This window comes from Cyrtonyx montezumae, unplaced genomic scaffold (genome assembly GCF_038088225.1).
Source record: "Cyrtonyx montezumae isolate F1298 unplaced genomic scaffold, pur_monq_1.0 scaffold_3, whole genome shotgun sequence".
Taxonomy (NCBI): Eukaryota; Metazoa; Chordata; class Aves; order Galliformes; family Odontophoridae; genus Cyrtonyx; species Cyrtonyx montezumae.
Genome location: NW_027072034.1, coordinates 102,376,687 through 102,404,392, shown reverse-complemented (window position 1 = coordinate 102,404,392; position 27,706 = coordinate 102,376,687). Strand labels below are relative to the sequence as shown.

General features: G+C 48.0%; 1 protein-coding gene across 1 annotated transcript; it reads right to left on the bottom strand.

The window, feature by feature from the left end:
- Nucleotides 1–197: 197 nt before the first annotated feature.
- On the bottom strand, nt 198–26,853 carry LOC136052475 (sodium- and chloride-dependent GABA transporter 2). Its single transcript, XM_065742647.1, has 15 exons — nt 26,798–26,853; nt 25,177–25,386; nt 22,558–22,692; nt 21,347–21,487; nt 20,800–20,884; nt 18,298–18,430; nt 15,227–15,361; nt 6,937–7,040; nt 4,199–4,323; nt 3,598–3,710; nt 3,320–3,457; nt 2,302–2,404; nt 1,538–1,638; nt 1,157–1,327; nt 198–689 (listed from the first exon to the last, which is right to left on the bottom strand). The coding sequence occupies exons 2-15, from the start codon at nt 25,379–25,381 to the stop codon at nt 570–572; spliced, it is 1,809 nt and encodes a 602-aa protein (XP_065598719.1). The 5' UTR covers nt 25,382–25,386; nt 26,798–26,853; the 3' UTR covers nt 198–569.
- Nucleotides 26,854–27,706: the final 853 nt, after the last annotated feature.

Genomic DNA, 27,706 nt, shown 5'->3' with positions numbered 1-27,706 from the left:
ATGCAGAGGTCTCCCAGTCAGTGTTCCCTGCTTTCCCTCCCACCTAAACCAAGTTTATTACTCTCTCACCAGCCTCCTTTACAAATGTGCCAGTGCAACAGAAATGCAGACCAGGATGCCCAGCACAGCTTCACCAAACACGATATAAGCAAGGGATGCTGGTCGCAGAAAATGACACAGACTCTAACTAGAGGGGAAGTACAAGAATTTAATGGAACAAATGGAAAGCTCCCAAAGTCCACACCAGAGCCACAACTTTGAGACTCTGCAACTCTCCACTCCACAATCAGTCCTTCTTCTCTGCCCACCAGATGGATGGGAGTGCTCTGGAACACCGGTGTTTGATCTGCCCCTTCAGAGCCCTCTTAGGGAGAGGATTAAGGTGCATTGCTAGCTCCAAGCAGACCAACTCCACAGCAGCCTCTCCCTCAGCCCTTCAGATCTTCCAGGGAAGAGAATTCAACCCAGAAATCCCTCTCTCCTTGGTGAGTGAATCCTTGTGTTGCCCAACAGGTAGTAAAAGCTGCATAGAAACCATCCTGGGGGAGGGAGGGAGAGCCACACTGGTCCTAGCAGTGAGATTCCAGCTCTGTCAGCATCAGGAGACCAGATCTGGAGGAAGGAAGAGGCTGTCCTGTGCCTGTCCTGGAAGGCAAGTCCTCTAGTGGACAGGTGAGTTGGCGGAACCTCTGCAAGACAAAAGTAGGCACTGAACATGGTCTCAAGGACAAAACGTGACCTGGGCCCTCCCCTTCCAGTCATGGGTATCATTCCTGAGCATTTACAGGAGGTAAAGAACAGGTGGGACCTGGAGTTTTCTTGGAGCAAGACCCAAGCTGCTGGCAAGGGCAGCCTCCATGCTGAGATGAGGTATAGGAGATCATCTTTTTCCTCATCATCTAATGAGTTTATTCCTAATTGCGCTTGCAAAGAGGCAGAAGCAATAAACAAAGGGCACCAAGAGGCAACAGCCAGCTTGGGGCAGCTCTCCAGCCAGGCAAAACTCAATAAAACCAACAGTTCAGTAATAGCAATGAACTCATTCAATTGATTCATTCTAGGCTCTCTACTAATCAACCTGCAACACACAAACAACTCTCTTGAAAGGCTGGACAGCAATACAGCCCATGCTCTAATCCCAGAGCTTCAGTCTCACCTCTCTGAGGGAACCTTTGATGGTGAAGAGCTTGTAGACAATCCAGAGAGGGATGCACACCATGGACGAGAGGGCCAGCAGCCAGCCCAGCGTATCCCCCCACCACGGATACACGTATTTCTTGTTGTAGGTCAGTGGGGTATATTTGATCAGAGAAAACAAGAAGGTTGCCTGGCAGGGTGAAAGAAGCCAAGAGAAAAAGTGCAAGAAAATCAACATTGTTAGTCAAAGTAGGTTTTCCTGGTGACTCCACCCCTGCCCAGAGTTTTATGGTAAAAGAGAGGCTACATAACCTCAACACACATGCAGATCCCTCTCTCTTTCTCTATATATACATGTGTGTATGTATCTCAGAGACACCCAGCTCCACCCATCTCTCACCAAGCAAACTGCTGGAGTGATAAAAAGCCAGCAGTATTTGATGATGGACCATGGTCGATAGCCAATCATATCTTCAATGTTGTCATAGAAACGCTCAGCACCTGTGGAAGAGGGGAAGGATATCTCACTGCTGCAGGCAACAAGGGCAGCAGGGTCTGTGTGTCTTGAGAAGGATGGCAAGTGAAGGCCCTGCTTCCCCACCACCTGAGAGCTCCCCAGAAGATCAGGCAGTATTCTCTGCACAGCCAAGAACCCAGCTAGGGAGCTCACTGAGGAGGAATGCAGCCAACTTCAGTCCTGGATTAATGTCTCCTCACCCCAGAACAGCTCAGCATCACAGGGTGATCACCACAGCCCCTCAGCTGGCATACCCTATGCTACGACGTGAACCAAGTCTGTGACCTGAACCAGATTTTATCCATCTCTTTTGAATGTCAGAGCTGAGAGAGGGCTCACAAAAGCACTGTGAGGATCTCAGAGTTCTCTATGCACAGACTGGGAAACTGCCCCCCCAGCCAGCTTCACACCCCTAAGGAAGACCTCAAATTCAGGGGCACTTAGGAACATGCTAAGGATATCTACCAAGCAGATCCCCCAGGGCATTGCTGTGATGAAGGCCCCATCAGCTGATTCTGCAGCAAGGGTTTAGAAGGCTGCCTCGCACTGTGAAGTGATCGCCAAGAAGAGATATTAACCAGCACATAGAGGATGGAGAAAGTGAAAGCTTGGGAGAGAAGAATTGGGCCCCCCTGGTTCATACTCACCATAGACCCAGGCGACGCAGAGTGTCTCAAAGATGGCCACAAAGAGCAGGCACATGCCACTGGCAGCATAGTAATCAAAGAGCTGGAAGACATACATACCACCCTGGGGAGGGACAAGTGGGCAGCAAGGAGAAGTGGGGAAGAAGAGACAAGAAGGGAGTCAGGCACAGGCCAAGAGTTCCAGCCAGAGCAGAGCACAAATTCAGCATCTTCTCAAGAACTAAGAGACCACACTCTCCCTGGGGCACACCTCTAGCCAACAACAAAGGCCACCTCCCTTGTGCTCAAGGACTGATGAAGTTGTATGGAAGACCTAGGACACTTCTTGCTCTCAGAAGCCTCAGCAACCTTGGGCAGGGCAGGAGAGGGGAAGTGACCATCAGAGGTGATGGGGATATTTTAAGAGAAGGCAAAAACAAAGCAACTATTGTAGCTGGAAACAAGAGTGGAAATTGCCTTTGAAGGCAGATTTGGCAGCATCAACTGCACAACACATAGATTTCACAAAGTTTTAACTCCCAGATACACAGGAAATATATAGAAAATCATAATAGATATAATAATATAATATATAATAGATATGAGGCACACTCTGGCTCAGTAAATTTTCCATCCATTTTCCACCCAAGTTTTCAACTGTTGTTGTAGCTCCATACAGGAGAAAAGAAAAGGACAAAGACTCACTCCAAACCATGCTACAGCAGTAAATGTTTGAGTCCTGTAGAGATAAATTTATAACTAAAATATTGGCTGTCCAGAGCTCCAATTATCAATCCTGACAGGAAAGCTGTCAGAACTGTAACTGGCACAAGGGGTGAGGACAGGAAGGGAAAGTGCAAACATCAGGGGGAAGGGGAGAGGAAAGGAGGTCAGGGCAGGGCAGGACAGTATCCTTCAGGCACTTGGCAGTAGGATGGAGCTCATCCATCTCTAGTATAAATCCCACCACCTGACAGATCTCTACCAGGAGGCACTCATACCAAGCAAACACCATGCAGGTGGTGTGAGCCCAAAATACCTCAGTGAGCATCACCAGCCCCACCAGATAGGAGAGGATGGAGACCAGCAGGATGAGGGTCTCCCGGCGGTTCTTCTTGCGGAAGATGGTGGGGTACATGTCCACAAGAGCTGTGACGAGGCTCTCCACACAGACAAACTGCAAAGAGCAGAGATTCCACCTCTGTCAGCCCAACGTAAGCAGTTCCCCGGCAGCCCTGCATGTCCATCTATCAAGTCCAAGCCTGTCCTGAAGGGGCAGTGACTTTAGTCCAGCAGAAAAGCATCCATAACATTTACCTGGCTGTCCAGTCCCAGTAAAACAACCATCAGAAAGAAGAAGCACGCCCAGAGTGGGGAGAAGGGCAGCATGACCACAGCCCGAGGGTAGGCGATGAATGCCAAGCCAGGTCCTGTGGGGAAAAGGACTTCAGAGCAGGCAGCAGCATGGCATAGCATAGCACATCCCTGTGGACTCACATGAGGCAGCCGCTCAGCCAAGCGCCGTGTGGGAAACTCAGGCAGAGTGGAGGATTCCCAGCAAAGAGGGAGGGAAACAGGGCACCGTAAGCTATGGCTGCATCACTGCTGTGAGGACTAGGGGCCAGATGAGTCTCTGAGCTCAACACAAGCCTATGCAGGCACCAAATCCCTCCTGGACAGACATTACCTGCCTTACCACGACCCCAGTAGGCAGATTACATTGACATCGAGTGCCATAGCATCATAACAGTTCGTGAGGGGGCCTTTGGTTCTCTCTAGATTTTGGAGGCAAAGGACAGGAGTCTGCTTCTTCAACACTGTTTTCTCTGAGGCAGGTACCTTGTGGGCATGCCTCCTGGGCCAGGAGAGAAACAGCAGCCTCCCATGACACCATCATCCCACCACAGCCCCCACTCACCCGACTCAGCCACCTCAGCGATGGGCACTCCCTGCTCCCCTGCCATGAAGCCCAGGATGGAGAAGATGGCAAAGCCAGCCACAAAGCTGGTGCCGCTGTTGAGGAAGCAGAGTGCCACGCAGTCCCTGGGAGGAGGAAGCACAGCATCAGCTGAAGGGTGTAGGTGTGACCCGTACCCCATGGCAGCCCCTGCTCTCCTCACCCATGAGACTGACTTGCTCTGTCTAAACACCTAATATTTTTCCTCTCTCTCTCCTCGTCCCTCCATTTTGGGAGAGCAGCAGACTGTTTCGGTTTGAGAGGGGGCAGTTATTTTTCCTTAAGAGATTTCTCAGACCAGTTACAATGTTCTCAGCTCTCAGCACTACTAGGTATCTCCTGACCCACGCATTAGGAAAAAAAGATAACACGGCCATGCAATTTATTTTCTCTGATCTATTCCCTTTTGTCTCTGTTTCATCTCATTCTCATCCATCTACTCGTTAAACTAAACATTTCTTATCTATCCAATTCTTTTTTATGCTTCAGCCTCCCCAGGCCCCCTGTGATTGCAGCCCTGGGGACAGCTCTAACCTTTTCCAGAATCTTTCTGAAATACTCTGAACAAAACTGAACACACCCTTCCGGCATTTCATGGCCTACTCTGACTTTATTAAATGCTACTCTGCAAATCCAGTGTGATTTTCTCTACCAGTCTTTAGGTCTCTAGCATTCTGCTCCTCCCTGCACAATCTATTCACAGTCTGCAGCCATTTCTATAGATAAACCATAGTTCACACAGTCTCAATGCCATACAAGTAGGTCTGATTATTCCTCCCCATACCACAGCCCTTTCAGTGATGAAGGACTACACATCACCTAAAATCATTCCTCTACCTCTTCATTTCCTTACTAAGGCAGGAGAGAATTCATGAAACCTTCAGGGAGCATCCCAAAGAATCACCCAGGAGGTCCATGCCCTGCCAAGCTCAACTAGCCCCATGGGATGCTCGTGCCAGAACATCCTTTCTCCACCTTCTATAAACCATTTAATCTCCACTTATGTTCTCAGCTATTTCAAACAAACTCACATTTATTTCCAATAGCTCCTCTTCCTTCCCAGTGTTTCTTCCCTCCTTCCCCCAGATGTGTGTATGAGGTTAGAGCCTCCTTGGAAAGGCATGGGCTGGGAGATGCTCTCCAGTCACCTGGCAGGTGGGAAGGGGTGTCATGGTGGGAGTAACATGCAAGGAATGGCCAGAGAAAAAGGAGTCCCAGATTTTCATCTAGAAAGAGGCCAGGGAGACTCCATGATATCCCTTGCAATCCCAGAGAGTGAAAAATGTCCCATGCTGTTTGATACCATCTTGGACTGTTGTCATCTGAGCAATGGTCCATCCTCCCTATATCTTTTCCTTTCTCCAGATCTCTAAAGGTTACATCTGGCCTGAGAGAACCATATGGAACATCAAGCTTATTTCCCATTAAAGCCTGACCCTGTCTTTCTGCACAAACCAAAGCTGCAGCATACAGGATCAACTCACTAAAACTGGGTCCATGTCTGGGAACAGGCTGGTCAAAGATTTGACACCAAAACTCAACAAAATTTCCCTAGGGAAATCAAATAGCATGAAGGGCTTGTGTGTGAATTGACCTGTCTCCTTTTCTACTGCTTCTCCCAGCTGCAGCTACAGAAGCTTTTTGCAGCCTTGCTGCTCAGCAGTCCCTGTCATCACCTCTATGTCACACATCCAGATTGGAGATGCGCTGGGACAATGCCCAAGGATGGCCAGCTGGCCAGAGCTGATCCATTTTGTCTTCTCTTCCCACAGCCTTTTCTCTCAGAACTGCATCTGACAGAAGGTACAATGTGAAAAGAAATGGAAGTCCCAACCCAGCTGCTTGAGAGGCATCCCTACAGCAGGTTGTGAGGTTCTAAGGTGAAGAGAAAGATGCCATGCTTTGACCACGCAGTGGTCTGCCTGGACCTTATACAGCAATGACAACAAATTTGAATTTAAAAAGTGTGGGAAGAACCCAGCACCAAAAACAACACGGTCAGCAGAGAAAGGTGGGAAGGGAGGCAGGTAGCTTCTCTGGTCTCTTCCCCTCACACCGACCTGTATCTCTCTGGAGATACAGCTTCAGATGTTGCATACATCTGCAGCAAACTGACTGATTTTTCACCTGAACACTTCAACTTGACAGCCTGATGCAATTTGGCAGCTTGGCTGATCTCTGCCCAAGGGCAGTCCAGCATGGGGAGAGAGTGCAAGAGACAGGAGTCACACCTGTAGGTTTATATATAGACCATACATAGCACATAGGCACCCAGAGCACTGAAAACTGTGCACTAGGTCTAATAGAACTTAGAGAGGATAAATCACAAGGTGAAAGTACTCCAGTCTGCAACCATTTGATCTCACAGCTCTGCTTCCCCACCTACGTAAACAGAAGAGGTTGTGGTGTGGACTGGGATCACAAAGCTAGTGAAGAGGATCTAGCTTTGATGGGTCTCATATGGTGAGGAAAAGGGAATTTGTCATCCGTGACATGGACAGAAAGTTCTTGACATTTCCCTTGGGTACAAAGCACAGAGAGATGGATTTGAGGAAAAAACACCTTCAAAGTGTTTCCTTATACCTTGAGCAGAAATGGAAAGCGTGACACTTCAAAAGGCCCCCAGTGGTTCACCAGCCTATTTGCACTGATGCTGAGGGAAGGGAAGGCTCGAGGCAGCAGAGCCGTTCTCTAGTTACCTGTAGCAGTTGTTATGGTATTTGTTATAGCTGCCCAGAGCTGTTAGGCATCCCAGACAAATTGCATACGAAAAGAAGATCTGAGTGCCTGCATCCATCCAGACCTGCAAGGGAGATGCAAACAGAGGTAAGAAGACAAGACCAATGGTGCACCAATGGGAAGAGTCAGAGACCTAGGGGTCACCGTAATCAGCAGAAAAAATTAGTGCTCAGGCTGTCAGCAATACTCTGCATTTAGACAAGCCTTTGGTAGGAGACGGTTATATAGTACAAGCAATTACAGTGCTCTCTGAAGGACCCTAGGGGTGGCAAGAGCCAGAGGGAAGGAAGGTGTAGAGAGGTTTGTAAACCCATAGCACACAGAGATCTTCATCATCAACTCTGTCTTCCTCAGGCAAGTCTGCAGAAAATTGTGACTCTCAAGAGTCTCTTGGTAGCAAGAGCCCGAGTGTTATCCATGAGAACTGAAGGAGCCCTTCAGCAACAGAGGAGGGGGAATGATTTTGGGCAAGCCTGGTCTCCCACTGAGTGGCACAGGTATCTATAGCTGGTGGCCCTTTGCTCCAAGACCTAACTTCGAAGGTTCTAAAATGTAAAATAAAATTAAATGGGGAGGAGTGTTAGAAATAAATAGAGTTGCTCGCACAGGACATCTTTTAAAAGAAAATATTAGAATGATGTTAGTCCCATGAAGCCTGAACTCCGCTTTGATCTCTCTGTCAAGAACATGTCCTAGTGCTCAGAGTCTGACATTTGTCAGTGATAAATCAGATTTGAAAGGCTATCTGTGTGTAGTCACTGATGCAGTCATAGCCACCGTCTTCCACAGAGAGAAGCAAAAGCAGGGACCAACAGTGAGGAATGACAAAGATTGCCATCTAACTTCTTTCCTCCTGAAGTGTTTATAAAATAGAGATAAGGCAAGCATTCAATCACTGGCTCTTCTAAAGACAAAAGGGAAGGCAGTCAGGAAAGAGAAGCAGAAGAAAGTTCTTACTGGGATAGGTTTAATGAAAAAAGTCTCCAAGTGGCTGTACCCTGGTGAGTCCCCACATAAAAGTCTGCCTTGCTTGGGAACCTGCCTGGGGATGTCTCTTGAGAACAGAAATATCAGAGAGGAACACAGAGGTTTTGGTGACTCCAAGTTATACCTGTACATGGTCAACCAAGGCCTCATGTCTTGAGGGGCAACCAGCTAGGGCTCGCTGGTATCGCTGCTTTCCCCGGCTGTCCTGCAAACAGCTCAGACAGCATTCAGCCCCACCTTCTTCTCACCAGTCAAAACTGACAAGAAGAAACCTTCCACAAGGAGTCAGATCAAATGTTTGATTTGCAGAATGGGAAGAGACAGATGATGAGGTTGGACTGGAACAGCTAGTTCTGGGCACAAGGATACTAAAAAAGTAGTTGACTTCAGTATATTTTACTTTCTTTTGGAGGAGGGGAGTAGGGAGGCAGATTTGGAGAAAGTATTAGCTCATTACTGCATTTCAAAAAGATTGGAAAAAACATTATCTATTTGTTTTCTTCACAATTAATTCCTAAAGAATCACTGTGGTTGTAGGCAATCAGGGCATGGGCCTGGTGAAGTCTCCACTGCTTTTGGGGCACAGCAAGGCACTGAGATAGGCTGATCCAGCTGACATCCATGCATCAATAATAATCTTCTCACAGGCCAGGATGGAAAGTTTTGTTAGGCTTGATTTGTTGTTCTGTTGTTCATTGCTCGTGCTCTGTTTCATTACATTCATGGTTTGTTGGTCGGGCTTTTTTTTTTTGTTTGTTTGTTTTTCAATAAAATTCCAGCTTGAATCTCACTCTCACGAGGTTTTTGAAGCACTTTCAGATCGATTTGTTGAGGTAATAAGACTTCTGCCATCAAACAGCATTCCTCACCCTTTCTATAACACTGGATCCATTTCCACAGTTTAAACTGATTTAACAGTGGTCAGAAATCTCAAAGATACCAACTACTTAAGAATTTCACCACAACCAGGGAGCAGGAAAGGCTCAGTAACCCCACTGAGAGGAAAGCTACAGGGAGGAACAGTCAACCAGTGTTAAATATCAGATAAATCACACAAGCAGGAGACATGAGAAACATCCCAAGGGCAGGAAAAGAACTGGTGCTTTACCAGATGATGGTAGAAGTCAAATATCAAGACACCAAGCTTCATTAGCTCTGTGACTCATGAGGTGACTTGTTCCTACAGCCAGCAATACCCTCGATGTGCAGCAGGGATTAGAATGGGATCTGCAGGTTCCTGCTGATCTGCCTGGGATGCACATCCAGAAGGATGTCTGTAGGGAATACAGGTCCTGCCTCAGCACGTGTTCCCATTTGAAGCAAAGCAGCCTGAGGCTGAACCAGTGCAAACAAAGCTAAGCATGATACACAGTGCTTCTGATCCTACTCAGTCATTGTGAGCACCAGCTCAGGCTGTACACACTTCTATTTATCATTTTAAAAGGCTACTGCAGCTCTTGTGTAAAAGACCACCCACTTCTACTTCCTTCCCAGACCCCTAGCATCTCCCATATTGCTTGGGTGCTGATGGACTCCAACAAGATTGATGCCATGGGTGTGACGGAGATGAGCAACAGCAGCACAACTCTGGGATGGGAAGGGTATCACCCTTCACCCCATCTCAGCTCCACAGTTTCATGGGGGCTGCACCTACTCCTGGAAGCAGTAGCCCACATGTTCTCTCCCCTAGCTGCTGCCTGTGCTCACTTCTCTCCCTGTTGTGACTCGGAGAAATGTCCCTTCCAGCCCTTCCAATAAATCCCCCCTTCTGCTGAACAACAGCATCTCATTATTTTAATATTTCCACTCCAACTAAAGGGGCTTGATGGGGTCACAGAGGGCTCTCTTTCCCCTGCAGAAAAGTATGCTGCTCTTCTCTGGCTGCAGCTCCTCTGCTGAAGTTTATCCTGTTGTTCAGATTTTGCTGGCACATTGGCAGCCTGGGTATTTTGCTGTGATTGCTGTCTGCAGTTTTCTAAGCCATCCAGTTTATTTAATCCGTAATTCAATTTCCTTGAACATATTGTTTACTCCAGTTTGTAATAACCTCCTACACTGTGTTTTTAACCAAAGCCTTCACACCTGAACTGCAGTTATCTGAGATGGTTATAGCCTATCAGAGAACATTTTCCTTCCTCCCTTAATTTTCTTAGCAATATTTGCTTTATTACATGTACTAGAATTTAATAGCCCCCTGTACTTTAACAGATCCTTTCTTAGGAAGACCTCAGAGCACTTACAAATAATAGTAAAGAATGTTCTAGAGCAAAACACTACTGAACACTGACAGTGGAACAGAGTGAACCCTCAACAAGTTGGCAGATGATGCCAAGTTGTGCAGTGCAGCCAACATGCTCAGGGGACAGGATGCCATCCTGAGACCCAGACAGGGCTCAGATGAACCTCATGAGGTTCAATACCTCCCAGTGCAAGGTCTGCACCTGGGTTGTGGCTACCCCACTGTTAATGCAGGCTGGGAGTTGTAAGGGTAGAGCACAGCCCTGTTGAAAAGGACCTTGGGGGACAGGTGGATGGAAAACTGGAAATGAGCCAGCAATGTGCCCTCACAGCCCAGAAAGCCAATGGTATCCTGGGCTGCACCAAACGAAACATGGCCAGCAGGTCAGGGGTGTGATTCTGCCCCTCGGCTCTGCACTGGTGAGACCTCACCCAGAGTGTTGTGTCAGTCCTCAGTACAGGAATGACATAGACATGTTGGAGTGTGTCCAGCCCCCTAAGAGGACAGGCTGAAAGAGCTGGGGCTGTTCAGCCTGGAGAAGGAAAGGCTCCAGGGGACCTGAGTGCAGCCTTTCAGTACCTTAAAGGGGGGCTGTAAGAAAGAAGACAGATTCTTTAGCAGGGTCTGTTCTGACAATACAAGGGAAAATATTTTGAAAACAAAAGAGAGGAGATTTAGACTGGATATAAGGAAGATGTTTTTTACAGTCAGGGTGGTGAGGCACTGGCACAGGTTGCTCAGAGCGGTGGTGGATATCCCATCTCTGGAGTCACTCGAGGTCAGGCTGGACTGGGCTCTGAGCAATCTGATTGAGCTGTGGGTGTCTCTGTTCATTGCAAGGGAGTTGGACTAGGTGACCTTTAACTGTCCCTTCCAACTCAAACGATTCTAAGAAGACCAACGCATGCATCATACGTCATACACAGGTGCCGTGATGAAAAGCACCAACCTGCCTAAAGCAGCCAGCAGAGAGCACAGAGAAGGTCTCTGCTGACTGGAGCATTGTGCTTGGGGTAATGCAAAGCACAGAGCAAAATCTAGGCAAGCCTTCAGCTGTTGTTCAGTGAGTACCTCTGAGGGCTGTGCCAGGTTACCTGACCACCTCCTTCACTTCTCCCATCCCTCCACAGGCACAAGGAAAAAACCCAAATCCATAGTTATTTCTAAGACAGATTATTCTCTGTTTGCAGAGTCAGCCAAGGACACTGTGTAGGGTTAACAGGAGTGACAAGGGAGGTGGTGGTGATGGCCTCAGGGGCTAGAGATGTTTCAAAGAGTAAGGTTTGTGGAGGTGTCCACTCATTGCCAAAATGACACACTGGGTCCAACCTCATTTGAGAAGGGTGTTCTGTGGGCTCATGCTGCTTACAGAGGTAAGCAAACTCCTGCTCAGCTCCCCACTGCATGGGGAGGATCCCCGGGATTTTGCTTCAGGATGCCTGGGGCATAATTCTCAGATTATTGTCTTCCCACTTCTTTCAGGACTGGCCCATGGGCACAAAGGGTCCCCATGGTACCCCAGCAGCGAGTGCCAACCTCCTGCACCCCACACCAACCCACAGGAGCATTCAGGGATGTGATGGAGTCACTGTTCCTGAAGGTGTTCAAGAAACATGTAGATGTGGCACTGAAAGACAAGATTAGTGGACATGGTAGTGATGGGTTGGAGTTGGACTAGATAATCCTAGCAGTCTTTTCCAACCTTAATGGTTCTGTGATTCTAAGATTTTGCATCCAGGAGAGCCCCCCACCTCTGGGCTTTCTTTAAACACTGTAAGAAAAAAAACAGGCTCTGGTTCATCCCAAAAACACAGCTGTGCTTCCCTCCCCCCCAAAAAGTGATGGGGAGGGATAAGGGATGCTTCTGGACCCCAGGCTTTATGGTTCTGCCTAAAAACAAACACACTGCCTTCAGAAAGGGGAAACGGGGCCAGCAACAGCACGACACAAGCACGTAGGGTCAATCTAAAGGCTTGCTGGGGAAAAAAAACAACAAATAAGAGGAACAAATAATATTTAGCATGCCCACAGTTGCTTTCCCCTCTTGCTGGGAAGCAGCAGCTCTCATTGGCAGCAGAGCAAGCAGCAGGAGGGACCCAAATTTGAAGGCTTTGACCCCTTCCCCAGCATGGCTGAAGGGGCCCATTTCCAAGAAATTCCCAACAGCCACAAGGGAAGCAGCTCCTTACAGAAAGCTCTTCTTTGTACAAAGGCTTTCTGAGGCTCCAGGGGTAAAGCACAAACACACACACCAAGACAGTGTGTTCTGGGGAAATTTGGGGGAAAACAAGAGCAAGAGGTCTTGAACATGTTCTGAGAAGCACTTTCTGTTTGTGCAGAGAGGGTCATTCTCCAAGGCTTCTAAATTTTACTCCTCCTTTCTCAATCAACAAACCTAATAAAATTTAGCTAGAAATGTTTGAGACTGATATCAGAGTGAAAAGATACCACTACATTTCTACTCGTTCAAGCAAGACCAAATACATGGCTAGCACTTTCTGCATCAAGCCCATCAGCTATCTCCTCAACTCTGTCCATTACCGTGGTGTCTGATCATGGGCTGCATTGACTGACTGATAGACAACCTGCCAGTGCCAGCAGAAAGTTGCTCCAACAACAAACTGCCCACGCTTAACCCTTATTTTTAGTGTGAATTATTTCATTTCAGTTTCCTGCAAGCGGACCACTCTGCATCTCTCTCCATAATCGCCTCAGGAAATCCCAGCGTTATCTACTGAAATAAACAAGCCATAAAATTACCACAGAGATCATTGGAAAGGGTGGAGTGAGCAAGAGAGGAAGTGGTGACCAACCCTGAGCTCCCCTATCTGTTAAAACACAGTCTGTACTGCGGAAAACACAGGAACCTTCTGGAATTCAAAAAAGGCAGTCAAGGAAGGACAAAAAGAAATGAGCTTGGCAATTGGCTAGAATGCTATTTTAAAAATACATGATATTAAACAAGTAGGAATCAAACAGTGAGGTTGGTTTGGGGGAACGTATAGGTTTTTGTGGCCTACCATTCAAAATAAATTCTCTCACATTGTTACTTGCTTCTATTTGAGCTGAACAAGGTTTTATTATGCAAAACTTGTCCAGCAGTTTCACTGTACGGTCTGATCTATCTTTATATCAAATATTTTGCATTTAACCTTTTAATTATAAACATTTTATAGAGTGGGAAGAGGAAGGTGCAGGAAGATTTTGGCAATTTAGGGGCTTTATGGCTGGAAGAGACCATCATCAGTCAGCTCTCATGCATGGGATTTCACGGTTCTGTCCAAGGTCGTCAAGCAGGTGAAAAGCAATAATTTCCACACAGACACTTAATCACATCTCAGCTGCTTCTCCCCTGGTAGAATCTGTTAAATAATTCATCCTTTCTTTTCACATATGTTTTCATATACTTTTAAGCAGTTATCCTTTTGTCCCCTTGTATATTGTTTTCCCTTCATCTAAACCTCTCCTTGAGACTCCTTATCACAAAGCTCAGATCAAAGAGGCTATATATATACATATACATATATATATATATTTTTTATTATTATTATTATTTCAAATCTCCAGCATTTCTTCCTATGCACTGCAGAACTCTGCATTTTTCCAGGCAGTGCTGGATTGCGGGTAAGCAATCACAGCCTGCCACCCTGTGAGAACAAGTCGATTGTCATCAGCTTGGCTGGCAGGACACGTGCTGTCCCTGCACGGCAGCAGGAGCACACTGTGCACATGCAGGCCTTGGGGCACTAACCCTTACCTTTCCTCTCCAACAGCAGAAAAATGAAGAAACTGCAAGTTTTGCAACCTGGTTTGGTGAGTCCCCAGTGACCACAAGGCTTTGCAGAAGCCAGGGAGCACACTTTGAAAGTGACAGAAGGATCTCACACTGCGTCAGCACACGCAGAACTACACACAGTATGACCACAGACCTGTCCTCACTCTCTTGAAAGTAGCAGAAAACCCCTTCCAACCTCTCTGCATCACACAGGGAGGCAGAGTTGTCCTGCCCACCTCCTCCCTGCAACTGAGAGAGCATGAGAGAAGCCAGCACCACAAAACAAAGCTTTTCAGCCACTGCTTGGGCACACAAATGACCAGAGAGCAATTTCCAGAATGCTGGGCAGGATCTCTGAGCACTTCACATAACAAAAACAGATCTCATTCAGCTGCAAACTGGAAACTCGTGCTCAGCTCCCAGCATGGGAAGCACTAAGTCAAACCCGCTCAACCACAGCCACACCGTGATGGTGGCTCTGGCAAAATTCAAGGTCTCCAGTAGCCCTAGCATATCATCATCCCACTCCAGGGACCCTTGCTCCTTGCATCAGGCAGGGCAGGGTCAGCCAGAGATGCCCTCACTTGCAAAATTAATAGCAGAGTCAACACTAGGGCTAGAACAGGAAGAGTTAATGGGGTTACAGAGGGTTTTGCTGGCCTATTTTCCAGGCAGGCACCCCTTAATCTCCTTTGGAAACACCTTCACACAAAGGCTGGTACAGCAGCTCAGCTGGAGCTAGGATTTAATGTGGAAGAACTTGTCCCAGAGAGATTAACAGCAGCAGTCAGGCACAGATCCTCTGGCCAGGCAGGCAGGAATTTCTCAACAGGGATAGGGGGCAAGAAGGGCAGCCAGGTCCTGGGGTGCATCAAGTCATCCTCATTCTCTCCTTCTTCCTCCTCCTCCTCTTCACCCCTGCAACCCCAGAAATTACAGAATCCCAGAGCACGGGGTCGTCCCCAAGAAATGATGGGTTCAGCTGATACTGTTCTTGCTGAGGGCTGATGGCTTCTCTCACCTCTGCCCTTGCTCCCAGGCAATTCAAACCCACCTCAGACCAGAACATTCAGGAATCGCACAGGGGAACACCAAGGGTCATCCATATCACAGCCCTGCCTTGTACCCACTGTAGGGAAAGAGGTGACAGAAAGAATTGGAAGAAAAAGAGCATGGAAAGAAGGAAAGAGGATGGCCACAGGCATCCAGGCAGGCACAGCTCAGCCATTCATTTTCCCACCAGCCTTACCTGGGGATCCCCAAGTCGACTGAGGTCTGGGTAAAGGTAGAAGAGGATTCCCTGGGATGCCCCAGGCAAGGAGACTCCCCGGATCAACAGGACTACCAGCATGAGGTACGGGAATGTGGCCGTGAAGTACACCACCTGGAAATGGGATGAGGGGACAGGTATGAGTGCTCCAAGCACCTTGCTTTAGCCTATGGTGGGAAGCAATGCATTTGTTATCACAGGAATCATGTGGCATGACACAGCGTGTTTGGAGCCAGAGAGAGCCTTGCTAGCCTAGGAGTGATCCAGAGTGAGAGCTGGGCTGTTACGAGAGCAACTCCGCCACAGACAGCAGTAATATGTGTGTGCTTCAGCAAAGGGGCCATGCATCCCTACCTCAGTTGCTGGTTGCTGTGGTGTGCCACAACAATACCACTTTGTGCTCTGTGTTTCTGAACAGTCAAACCAGCCGAGGTCTGCTGCAGCCTACCCAGCAGTTCAAGTAGTGTAATTAATGCCCTTGTACTGCTCCTGCGCATTCAAGACTTATTGATCACCTTTGAAATGGTTGCTCAGTTTGTTGTATCACACTGGGCTAGTAAAGAAATGTTGCTCCTTCAGGTTTTTCCTGTGCAGACGTGCTGATCAGCACACTTCAGCTTGATGCTATCTTACAGCTCTTTTCTCAGCTTTGGCAGTTATGCACCAAAGAGCTAAAGAACTTTTCTAGAGGAACCACAATGTGTGATGCTGCAAAATCATCTGCTTCTCCCACCTGCTCATCCATCCAGAACAAGCTGTTTCAAAATCCCCCTAAAGCCTGTCATTCCTTGGTGACAGGGGCAGGCTCTGTCACTGCTACAGCAGCATCTGCAGCAGAGAAAGTACTGCTGGCAGCAAGAGGATGATTTCCCTGGGCAGCACAACCCCTTCTGTCTTCCCTGCATAATTCTTGTGAGACAAGCAGTGATTCAAGAAGATTTTTTTATGGATTCATCCTGTTGATGCACTTCATCTGAGTAGAACAACATCCGAAGAACCTGATGCTCCTGGAGGATTCCTGCTTTAAGTCGAGATACACATTTTGGTGATTCAGGCTTGTTATGTGGAAGGACAGAAGGACTGGAGTGATGTCCTACCCTTGAAAAACAAACTCTTAGATTATTATCTCTGCCTGCAGCCCCAAGTTCTCTATGCATTTAGTTCACCTCGCTCTATATATATCACAGTGGTCTTGGATAATGTCATGGAGATCAGTGAAAAACATCTCCCTGCTGGGGCTCATGATTGCCTGAGATGTCTCTGCAAGCAACTCCATCCCTGTCTGTCTGAATCTATATCCTGGATGTTGAAGGAACCCAGGGACAGCATTCTTCAACATTGGCAAATGCCATTATTCATTTCAATCTCAAGGTTTCAAGATTGCTCTGATTTAGAGCTTCTCAGTGACAGTTAATCAAATCTATGGGTCCTGCGAGTGTAACAGTCTTCTCTGTACTTACCACAGAACCAAATTATTGCTTCAGGATATGACAGGATGAAAGTCTAATATTTCTCAGCTCATGGAATCAGGATATTTGAAAGAGAAATCTTAAAAATAGCCCGTTGCCTTTGAACCTCGTTGCATATTCTTCCACTGTGTCAGGTTGCACACTTTCAGTTGGATCTCTAAATAACATCAGTTTTAGGAGCTCAGAACACAATCTGCTTGTTCTCTGGTATACGGTTCATATTCTGGTCTTGGTAATGTCCTGTGTGCCTGCAAGAGCTCACATGTTGAACTTTTCACTCAACAGTCACTTACATTTGCACTGAGAGCAGTGGCCTGGATTTGGAGAATGTTTTCTTGGATGGAGAGTTCTAAACTTCCATCTAACAACATGAACATCTGGATCCAATGAGATATTACTCAATGCTTGGCTCAGACCCAATCTTTTTATTTCTTGGGCATTGTTAGCTCTAGCTCCATCACAAGGAACCTTGCCGGGACCAGTGTGATCATTCTGTCCCATGCTGGTCAACAACAACCAGCGTTTATTTGAACCTGATCCACATGCCTCAACAAAGTGATTCCATCTGTGACAACCTCCTGCATCTGCGAGAGCTCCCTGGGGACAGGCAGTCTCTGCACCCGAGGATGCAAACTGCTGCAGGACTGTTCTGTGCAGGACAAATTCAGTTCAAGGGCTGATAAACCAATGGGCCATGGTTCTCTACTGAAAGGTTTCTGTTTTCAAGAGGATAAGTTCGTACCATCACTAGCCTTTTTTGCTAAGAATTGCTTGCATTTAGCATTGAACTTGTATCCAAAATAGATCGGATTTGTTCTCAGCACTTCCCACACTGTTTGCACTACCTTCGTATCATATTTGCTGTTATCTTTTAGCAGGCCACTACAGCAAGCAATTGCTCTTTTCTTCTTATTTTACTCCATGGAAACCAGAAAATATTGTCTCTACAAGCTGCTTCCTCCTCCCAGAAGCAGGAGGAACTGCTGACCTCCATGCCATCAGCATCATGGAAATGGATGCAGCCGTGATTTACAACCCAGCACACCGAGGAGACACCATTAAGGTAACCTACTAAACCTTTTCACTTCCAAATGTTTTTGCTGCCTCCAAACCTGGAATGGGCCAGAAGGTAGTAATAGAGACTAACTAATTGTGTCAGTGCAAATAATAGTGGCACATGCTGCAACAGGGAGAGGAGACAGGGATGGGGCAGTTCAGGATGAAGCTGGACCGTCACACCAGCTATCCCCAGAAACATTCACTGTGATAACCAGTGTGGGTGAAAAAGGAAATCAATATACCTGGGGAATACAGGTATCTATAGGAAGAGCTGGGACCAACAAAAAAAGATAAAAAGAAGATTCCTATGGTGCTGAGGCAGAGAAAGATTTAAGTAAATGAGAGTTACCTTACTGTCTAATGAATCTGAAAATATACAGCTGTACTTGCCAGCAGAGGCACAAACAGCTTGTACATGCTGTGGCAGGAGGGAAGGGAACTTGCAGCCACCTCTTACACACAAAGACAGCAAGGTCTTCCGGGCCTTCACTTGGAGGCTCAGTGTGAGCCAAGAACACTCACCTTGCCTGTGGACTTGACCCCTTTCCAGATGCAGAAGTAGCAGATGATCCACGCCAGCAGCAAACACAGAGCCAGCTCCCAGCGCAAGCTGCCCAGGTGCTGGATGCCATCAGAAATCTTCAGTACTCTCCTCCTGCAAGGGGGGGTGGGGAAGAAAACAGCACCCAGGTGTCACTACACCTCCAGAGCACCTAACAGCTTTGAGGAGAAAGGATGTTCTACAAACAAGACCCAGCCCTGAGCTGCAAGCTGCAGAGGTGTCAAACAGCACTCCCACTGTAGACCACCACAACCACTACCAGCATTAGACTACTTCACCAGTACAGTCAGCTTGGTGATTCACACATGGACTCACGTTTTAAACACTATGGAGTGGTCCCAAACCCCAATTCTGAGATGAGCAGAGGGGGACATGTGCCACTTTAGTGCCCCAGCAGCAGTGTGTGGAGCATGCTCACAAACCCACCCTGCTGCAAAAAAAAGCCCCTGCAATTATCCCCAAATAAAGGCTGCATTCCTGGAGAACCACAGTCTGAAATGAACTGAGAGGATAAGAGGGGTTCACAGGAAATCAGGCTGTTTCTCCGAATATTATATTTTCATCTTGCTCTTCTTCCCTGTTTCTAGGGTCCTGGACTCTGTAACCAGCGAGGGAAGAGTAACCAGTTAGACTGTAACTAGCAGTGCACTGTACCGCAGCCAGGAGAGGCCACAGAAGTGTGCCTTCACCTCAGAGGCAGGTCAGTTCTTCCCTAGGAAACTCCTGCCTCCTGCACCCCTATCCCAGTGCTACACTGGAAATTTCCAGTCTTGTGTGCCGGATCCCCAGTAACACAGGGATGCGCACAGCGGTGAAGTGAACATCAGCTTTTCCAGCAGCCAGCCAGAGCAGTCTAAGTTCATAACAGCATCTAACTGCCTGCCAGCAGTTTAAAGGAAAAAAAAGGGGAAATGGTACTGTAAGAGAAGAGGAAAATACCAACTATGGAAGGAGTTAATGCCAAGAGCTTATTAGCAGCAATGTATGTACTCAGCATCTTCCAGCCTGTAATAATTTCTCTTCTCACAGGCAGATCCAAGGAAAGTGCTTTGCCCTGTGCTGCTCCAGGGACATGATGTGCCCTGTGCTGGTGGCACACAGCAGAGGGGGCAGAGCCCTCTACCAGCCACAGTTCACCATGGTAATCTGTGGTGGCAGCAGGGGTTGCCTTCTCAGTCTTTCAGTTGGGACTGAGAGCTGGGCTGTGTCCATTGTCAGAGACCACAGCCAGCAGCAGGCCTATGCCTTCATGCCAGAAATAAAGGTACTCTGTACTTTGGAGTCACTAGTGTATAGGCACAAGGGAAGGAGACCATGAAAACAAGGGAGCAGATTTCACCAGGCAGTGAGCTGAACTTGGTACTTTGTTCTCATTTTGGTGAGCTTCTCCCCTCAGAATCGCTTGCATACTAGTCGCTCTGTTTTTAATACTGATTATTTATTATCTACTATCTAATAAAAACCTCACCCTTCATTAATTCAAAGGGCTTTAAGGTCTCCTCTTCAACAGCTGGCCATGCTAAAGCTCACAAAACATGCAGACAAAGACCCACCACAGCAATGCTGCAGATCTCACCCCACTTCCAGCTGCAGTCTTAGAACCCATATCCTGAGCATGGACACAGACACCAAGGCAGGTCAAGGGCTGCAACCTATGTAAAAATCCTGATCAGAGCATATGGTAATGTCTCTCATATGCTGAGGCAGTGCCTCTAATTATAATGAGATTCGTACCCTTAGTTAATTCATGGTTTGGAGATCAGAAACATACAGACTATTCACCTTGTTGCAGGAGAGAACAACTGTATGAGGGAGTTCATGGGTAGCAATGAAGAACATGAGAGGAGGCAGGGAAAGAAGCAGCGCAAATAGAGAAAGGGGGAGAGCAACAGAAGAGGAAGAATAAGGGAGAAGAGGAAAGATTAAGTATCAGAGGAAGTAAAGCAACAGTGAGGTCTTGCATGGGGTCAGCTGGCCTTTGTTGAAGTCAGTGAGAACAAGAAGCTCAAATAGTCCAGGGGTATGCAAGTACAGTGTCAGTTACATGTCCAGCTCACTAGTTTTATGTTTTTATTGCCCTCTTTTTTTAAGTTTTAATGAAAATTTAAAAAAGTAATAATCCTGTTTATATATATTAACAATACTATATTTCTAATGTAATTAGACAATTCCCCTTCACTCACAGCAGCCCAGGCAAATCAAAAGGCAGGAAACCTATGGTGTAAGAGAAGGACAAGTACACCACCCCTGAGACACACCAGCACAAACAGCACAGGCTCAGTGATGCCATCCTTGACTGACTTTGCTGTCCCCAGAAACCTTTGCCCTGACCTGCCCAGCTTGCTCACTGTGACCTCTTCTGACCAACACGGCTTAACAGGAAGCACCTCTATGGGTTGGTTCTTTGCCAAGGGATTGCTTGTCTTGGAGGAAGGAGGGATGCCAGCCTGTCCTATACTTACTCCCAGAACTCGATGACCGGGGAGGTGGCATTTTCACTGGTCCTATTTAGGGTTGAATTCGCCCTCTGGAGCTCCATGCAGTTCCCTGTGGGAGAGGCCCAAAGAGAGAAGGAGTGTGAGTAGCAGTGGATGGAGTACTGGAGGATTAGAAAAAAAGATCCCTTTCCATCCACATTTTCAACACTCATTAATATTGACTCAGAGACAAATTCTGAATAGTTTTTGAACCAAAGGACAAGCAGGGCAAGGCTGGCAAGAAGCGTGGGACAGTTAAGAAGATGGCATTTAATTTTTCTTTCCAGCAGGCACAGTGAGCTGTCACAACCAGCACTGGTTCTATAGCTAACACACAACAGTATGGCAGGATTTTTCATCACTGCCAAGGAGGAAGATAACCTCAGTGGCTGCAGCTTCTTCCCCAAAGCACCAGCAGCATAGTCACTGTGGGCTCCCCACACCTACAAGCCCCAGTGTGACTCAGTTTTGGGTTTCATGGGTTCACCATGGGCATACCTCTTCTTGGAGCCAACAGGGTCTCCACACTCACCTGTGTTCCACTCATGATCACAGCTGCCCCAGGGAAGGTCAATGGTGAATGAACTGAAGAGATAGAACAAGGCCCAGGCCAGGACAACGATGTAGTAGAAGTTCAGGAGCACAACGATGACCTGTGAGGCATAACCAATTCCTGCAGAAAGGAGGCCTCGGGTGAACCACGTGTTGAGAGGTGGGACCAGGCTTCACCAAAGGTTCAGCCCCTGCAGTGCTGCATCCCTCTTCTATATCCTGACTATGTTGCTGGATCAACCACAGCAAGTCAGCCACCTGAGCCATCACCCCCTCCCTACATCCCACTATTCATGAGGGTACTTCAACCCAACCTGCACCAGCAGATGGCTTGGAGGGCAGACAGTGTGGGACAAATGTACTCTTAGGGCCTCAGATCTACCAGAGTTACAGCCCTACAGGGATCTGAGGTTCTAGGTGTCAGGTGTTGCCCAGCCAGCCATGTGGGGAGCTAAATCTACCCAGCATCTCCAGGCCTTGGATGATCTGTCTGAAGAACTCTGTGGGGGCCAGCCCCAAGGCAGAAGGGACAGGACTCTGGACAGGGGATAGGCAGGTTGTGACTGGAAAGCCACCTGAAGGGGCAGAAACACACGACAGCGTCCCACCTGCTGAATAACACCTACCAAAATTCAGTTTTTCTTTCATTTTCTCATCTCCTTCTTCCTTCTACACTGTTTGAGAAGTTTTTGTGTTAACAACATGCAACTTCCCTGAGGTGCCAGAGGAGAATCTAAAGGATTTTGCATGTGAGATAGAAGCAACAGTTAAGGTGAGACATCATGGAAAGTGGCTTGAAACTGGATAATTGTGCTGAAATAGTGCAAGAAGTGGATCTGACATTGAATGATTTATTAAGACAGATGACACCTTTCATGAAGGTTTTAAGCCCTCCACAAACTTGGGAAAATGAATTAGCACTGATTTAAAGGGACAGCAGTGTATTTTAAGTATGTTCCTGATTACTGCCAGGGGCATTTTCATCACTAGATCTTGCAGAACATTTTTATTGGGTGCAAAGCTTCTGGCCAGAGATCTGGACAGAAAGAATGAATCTGAGATGCAGTGCAAGAACAGGAACTGTTTGGTGAGAAAGCATAATTTTGGGGAAGGTTTTGGATCTGCAAGGGTGGTCAGAGGATGAACACAGTGCTCCCATAGGTCCCCAGAGCACAGTCTCAACCCACTCACCTTCAAAGAGAGGACAGATCCTCCGCCAGGCCGTCACACCTCCCTGGCTGGTGTACTGTCCCAGTGCCGTCTCCAGGAAGAAGACAGGGATCCCACAGGTGAAGAGGAAAATGAGGTAAGGGATGAAAAAGGCACCTGGCAGATTCAAGCAGCACACACGAGAAATAAGCTCCATCAGGTGGCTGGGTTCTGCTCATCAGTATGCATTAGTACAGGTTATGGGCTGACCTGCTGGAGAGCAGCTCTGAGGAAAAGGACCTGGGTGTTCTAGTGGGCAACAGGTTGGTCATGAGCCAGCAGTGTGCCCTTGTGGCCAAGAAGGCGAACAGTATCCTGGTGTGCACTAAAAAGAGCATGGCCAGCTCTCAGTTCCAAAAAGATAGGGATCTCCTAGAAGGAGTCCAGCGTAGGGCCACAAAGACGATAAAGAGCCTGGAATACCACCTACATGAGGAAAGGCTGAGTAACCTGGGTCTGTTCAGCCTGGGGAAAATAAGACTGAGAGGGGGAACTCATTAATGTTTATAAATATCTAGAGGGAGGCAGGAGTGAAATTAGTGAGACCAGGCTCTTCTCTGTGATGTGATAGGACAAGGAGCAATAGCCTAAAACTTAAACATAGGAAGCTCCATACAAACGTGGGGAAGAACTTCTTTATGGTAAAGGTGATGGAGCACTGGCACAGGCTGTCCAGAGGGGTTATGGAGTCTCCTTCTCTGGAGATATTCAAGACCTGTCTGGACGCCTACCTGTGCAACCTGTTGTAGGGAACATACTTCAGCAGGTGGGTTGGACTCAATGATCTCTGGAGGTCCCTTCCAACCCCTCAATTCTGTGATTCCATGATCTCCGGCTTGGTTTTAAGTCCCTCTGGGATATCATATGGAGGCAGAGTTGGAAGGGCTGAGCAGGGGAGGAAGGCCATGGAAAAAGGGATTTTCCTCAAGTTTTATTGCTCAGAGTGATGTGATTGCCTGAAAAACTTAGTATTTGGGAAAGAATGTAAGAAAGGAAAGCCTCTAGGCCATTATTTTTTTCCCTTTTTTGTGCAGAAAACAGTTCTCAGTAGTTGCATATACATAAAAGAGAATATCCTGATATAACACCATTATGATTTTTGAACAAGTTGTCAGTTCCTTCCACATTGATTATTCTGAATGTCTGTGGATAAAAGCACCATAACACTGAGGGTACATGCAGAGTAATACCTGCACCCAACCTGGGTTTGCTGACCAAAAGAACACGCAAAGGTAAATAAAATATCACAGAAATGTATGTCCCTCACACCATCAGCTAGGGCTGCCATACCTGTCAAGCCCTGCCATGAAACCCGGCAGGGAAGGACAAAACCCATCAGGCTTTTGGTTCCCCCAGGCTCACGCTAATTGCAGTAACAGCTTTCACCCTGCCAATCCTAAAGGATGGTCCCACAAGCTTCTCAAGACCACCAGCTTCATTGATGACCCACTGAGGAGACTCAAGCCCTGCCTTCCCCCTGTATAGCCTCTTTCTATGCCAGATACATACTAACTGGTTCTCAGGTCGGGCTAATGGGGGTGCAGAAGGAATAACAATTCTCAGACACAAACTCAAAACTCAAGAGATTTCATTAAGAAGCTTAGCCAGCATGTATGAGTGGGGAGAGGAAAGGGACTTGAGGGCCAGCCAGAAGTCCCACCTCACGCCCAGTCCCATGGGTACAGGGCCACAATGGGACGAGGTGGGACAATGCAGCACGGTCCTGCCAGGCAGAGGTGGGACGCGATGTCCTGGTCCCTTCCCTGCAGCACCAGGGCTGCACACCAGACAGGCTGCCCCAGTATTTCCCAATCAGCTGCACCTGCCTGCCATGGGAGGGAAAAGAACTTTTTTCGGTCTATTCACATATATTTTTTCTGCCACTGCACAGAACTTATGTATGGCATCGCTAAAAGGGAAGGGGAGCAAGGACAGCCCTCCCTTTTTAAAGAGAATAACATTCCCAAGCACATGTTGAATAGGAACAAGCACCAAGCAAAGCACAGCGTGAAAGTAGCTAAACAGCAGCTAATCCTCTTTTGTGCCCCAGGAGGAAAGCAGTTTAGTGGGGCCCGTGAGACTGCCCCCAGCTAACGCCAGGGGATTTCAGCCCTGGCTCCACAGTGCCCACCAGCTCCCTGCCAAGTGCTGCATCCCCTCACCTCTGCCCTTTCAGAGCGCCCAATTAACAACAACTAATCACCAAACTGAGAAACATCACCCTCTCTGCCTACCACCAAATCCAACTTGAGAATAGCTTTGGGCTTTAATGATTTAAATAAAGTTTTCTCTCCTAAAAGTCTGCCTTAATCTAAAAGCAGGCACAGAACTCTGTACAAGTGCAGCCTGAGGGTGGCCAGAGTTCATTGCTGAGCAAGGAGACTGCACAGCATCCATATAGCACACGCAGGTGACAGCCGTGTTCCTTCTCCACCTCAAGCACACAGGTCCATGCCTCATTGCCCTGCAATTGAGCCCCTGAGCTGTCTTATGGCTCAGGCACTTCTGCACAGCTGCTATCAGTGGTGAACAAGGCTCAGCAGGGGTGTCATGGGGAGAACACTGTGACCAGTCCCTGAAGCTGGCTGGGGCTGCACTCACCTCCACCGTTCTTGTAGCAGAGGTAGGGGAAGCGCCAGACATTTCCCAGGCCGATGATCTCCCCAGCCACCGACAGGACGTATTCCAGCTTGTTGTTCCACTGCCCTCGCTCCAGAGTCTCATCCTCCTCCTTTTCCTTTTCCACGCTGGGTTGTGCAGGCACCGTTTCACCATTACTAACAGCACCAGGGACTCTGTAATCCATCCCACCTTCAGAAGGAGTTTCCTTTGTTATGTTCAAAACAAGCCATGCAATAAGGCCGAAATTTGGGCTATGGAGGGCAAGAGAGGGGAGAGAGATGCACTAAATTCTGCATGCCAAGCCCTTACTTGTTCCTTACAATAATTCCTTCTAGAGGAAAGGTGCCAAGAGCATATCTGAGCTTTGTCTGTGTGAGCCATTACTAGTTTCATCATTTTTAATCGACCCATCTGAAAATGCTCCTGCTTCTGGAAGCCCATTTGTCTGCAGGAGTTCCCACAGCAGCAGAGACTGGGAAACAGAGTTGGAGCTGGAGGGGGGTGAGTGCAGTAGGATTAGAAACTTAATGAGAGGTCTCATATGGGTTGATCGTCTCCTCTGTCACTGTTTACTAAGGTCTGCTGTCACAGACCATGCAGTGAAAGCCAGAAAGCACGGAAAATTCATAGATGTGGAAAGAAGACAAGATGAAATAAAAGTTTTTGCTTTCAGTGGTAGCAGCTGCTAACAGTGATTTACTAGATGTGACATAAGAGTAACTTTATAGTGAGGATGGTCCTATCCTTCCATGTGCTGAAAAAGAAAAGCTATAGATGCCACGGCCACACAGGTTCTCTTCTCCCCAAGGCTCTGCCCATTCCTTGAGGAGGCAGCCACCAGATTTTTTCACTTAGAGGGCAGTGAGGCCCTGGCACTGCTGCCCAGAGAAGCTGCGGTGCCCCATCACTGGAGGAGCTCAAGGCCAGATTGGATGGGGCCCTGGGCAGCCTGAGCTGATGGGTGGCAGCCCTGCCCACGGCAGAGGGTTGGAGCTGGATGGGCTTTGAGGTCCCTTCCAACCCAAACTACTCTAGGATTCTATAATTTAGGAGGCTGGAGGTGTTTGAGCCTGTTCCTTGTAGGGACAATGCCCTCCTGGCTACAGAGCCCTGCAGGGCAAAGGCTGAGGGCAGTTGTTCGCACCGAAGCCTGGTACTGAAGTTGGGATTGCTGAAGACCCTTCCACCACTGAGGACACCTTCTTCCACTAGGTCTGTCGCAAGCCCTCAGCAGCCCTTCAAGCCCCAGCCTAATGCAGGAAATTTTGGCCATCCATTCACACTGTCACCAGGAGAGCAGGAAAAGGCACTGGCAGCAAATGACACTCTTCCCCCATCCGGGGAGGGGAAAAAAAGAAAACAGGCAAAGCAGCACTTTGACCCTCTCCCTCCCTGCCCTGCATGGCCCCCTATAAAGCACTTGAGGAGGCAAAGAGGAGCGAGGAGCCCTCACGGGAGTTTGACAGCAGCTGCTTGGAAGGATCAGAGGAACCGTCAGTAGAACAGCAAGCTCTAGAAAATGATTAAACAAGCAGGACGCGCGCAGTGACCTCTCATCCACACGAGACACAGGTGGGCACGGGGGGCAGGCACGGGTTACCTGGAGGATGGCACGGTCGGAGCAGTGGCTGGCAGGAGAGGTGAAGGCAGGACCGAAAGGTGCTGGCGATTTAAAGCGTGGAAAGAAAAAATTCAGCCGTGGTGTAATCCTAGACTTCGCCCAACCCACATTCCTTCCCCCCACCCCCCAGGGCCGGACAAAAACCTACACATGACTGATTTCATGGCCAGTGCAAAGGGGCTCTTTCCCCCTGCTCGCCTGCCTGCGAGAAGCTCTTGCCGGTGCTGCTGGTCTCTTGCTGCGCTTCTGGCCAAGGACTTCTTGGCTGCAGCGCAGTTGCATGGGGTGGTGCCGCTGCCCATGGAATTGCAGGAAAAAGCATGAGCTGAAACAACAAGCCCAGCCAAGGTAAGAGCTGAATCTTGGCTGAATGGGAACTTCCTACCATGGGGTCTGCAGGGGATGTGGACGTAGGGCAGCTTCCATGCCACATATCACCACATGAGATGCTATCAAGCAGCAATGGGAAAACCATGCACAAGTATGGAAACCAGTCCTGAAGCTCCACAGGGCTGCAGCATCACCAGTCAAGAAACTGGAAAGAGGTTCTTGTCCTGTGCAGGTCACTGTTTGAAGGTGTTAGGGCTGTGCTTGGAGGCCACAAATAAGGTACACAGAACTGAATATTGTTCACAGTAGGCACGTTACGGCTGTGATGGTGCAAGGATGTAAACGAGGCAAGGCTTTAAAAAATATTTATTGCATCTGCTGGTGAATATCTGGGGCAAGAGAAAAAAAATCATGCTTTGATTACAGAGCCAGGCCTGCAAAGCGGCTGCAGAGTCTGATCTGTAGGCAGGCAGCTCATAGAGTTACTAGAGAAAGAGGAAGAAAACATTATGGATCCACCATATAAATCAATGGTGGATCCACATCCATGCTGCTGGA

Coding starts and splice junctions, on each gene's coding strand:
- LOC136052475 (XM_065742647.1), bottom strand. CDS start 25,381: ATGGATTACAGAGTCCCTGGTGCTGTTAGTAATGGTGAAACGGTGCCT. Junction 15,362..18,297: donor GGGTCAAGTCCACAGGCAAG/GTGAGTGTTCTT, acceptor TCCCATTTCCAG/GTGGTGTACTTCACGGCCAC. Junction 3,458..3,597: donor TACTGGGACTGGACAGCCAG/GTAAATGTTATG, acceptor TGCTCTTTGCAG/TTTGTCTGTGTGGAGAGCCT.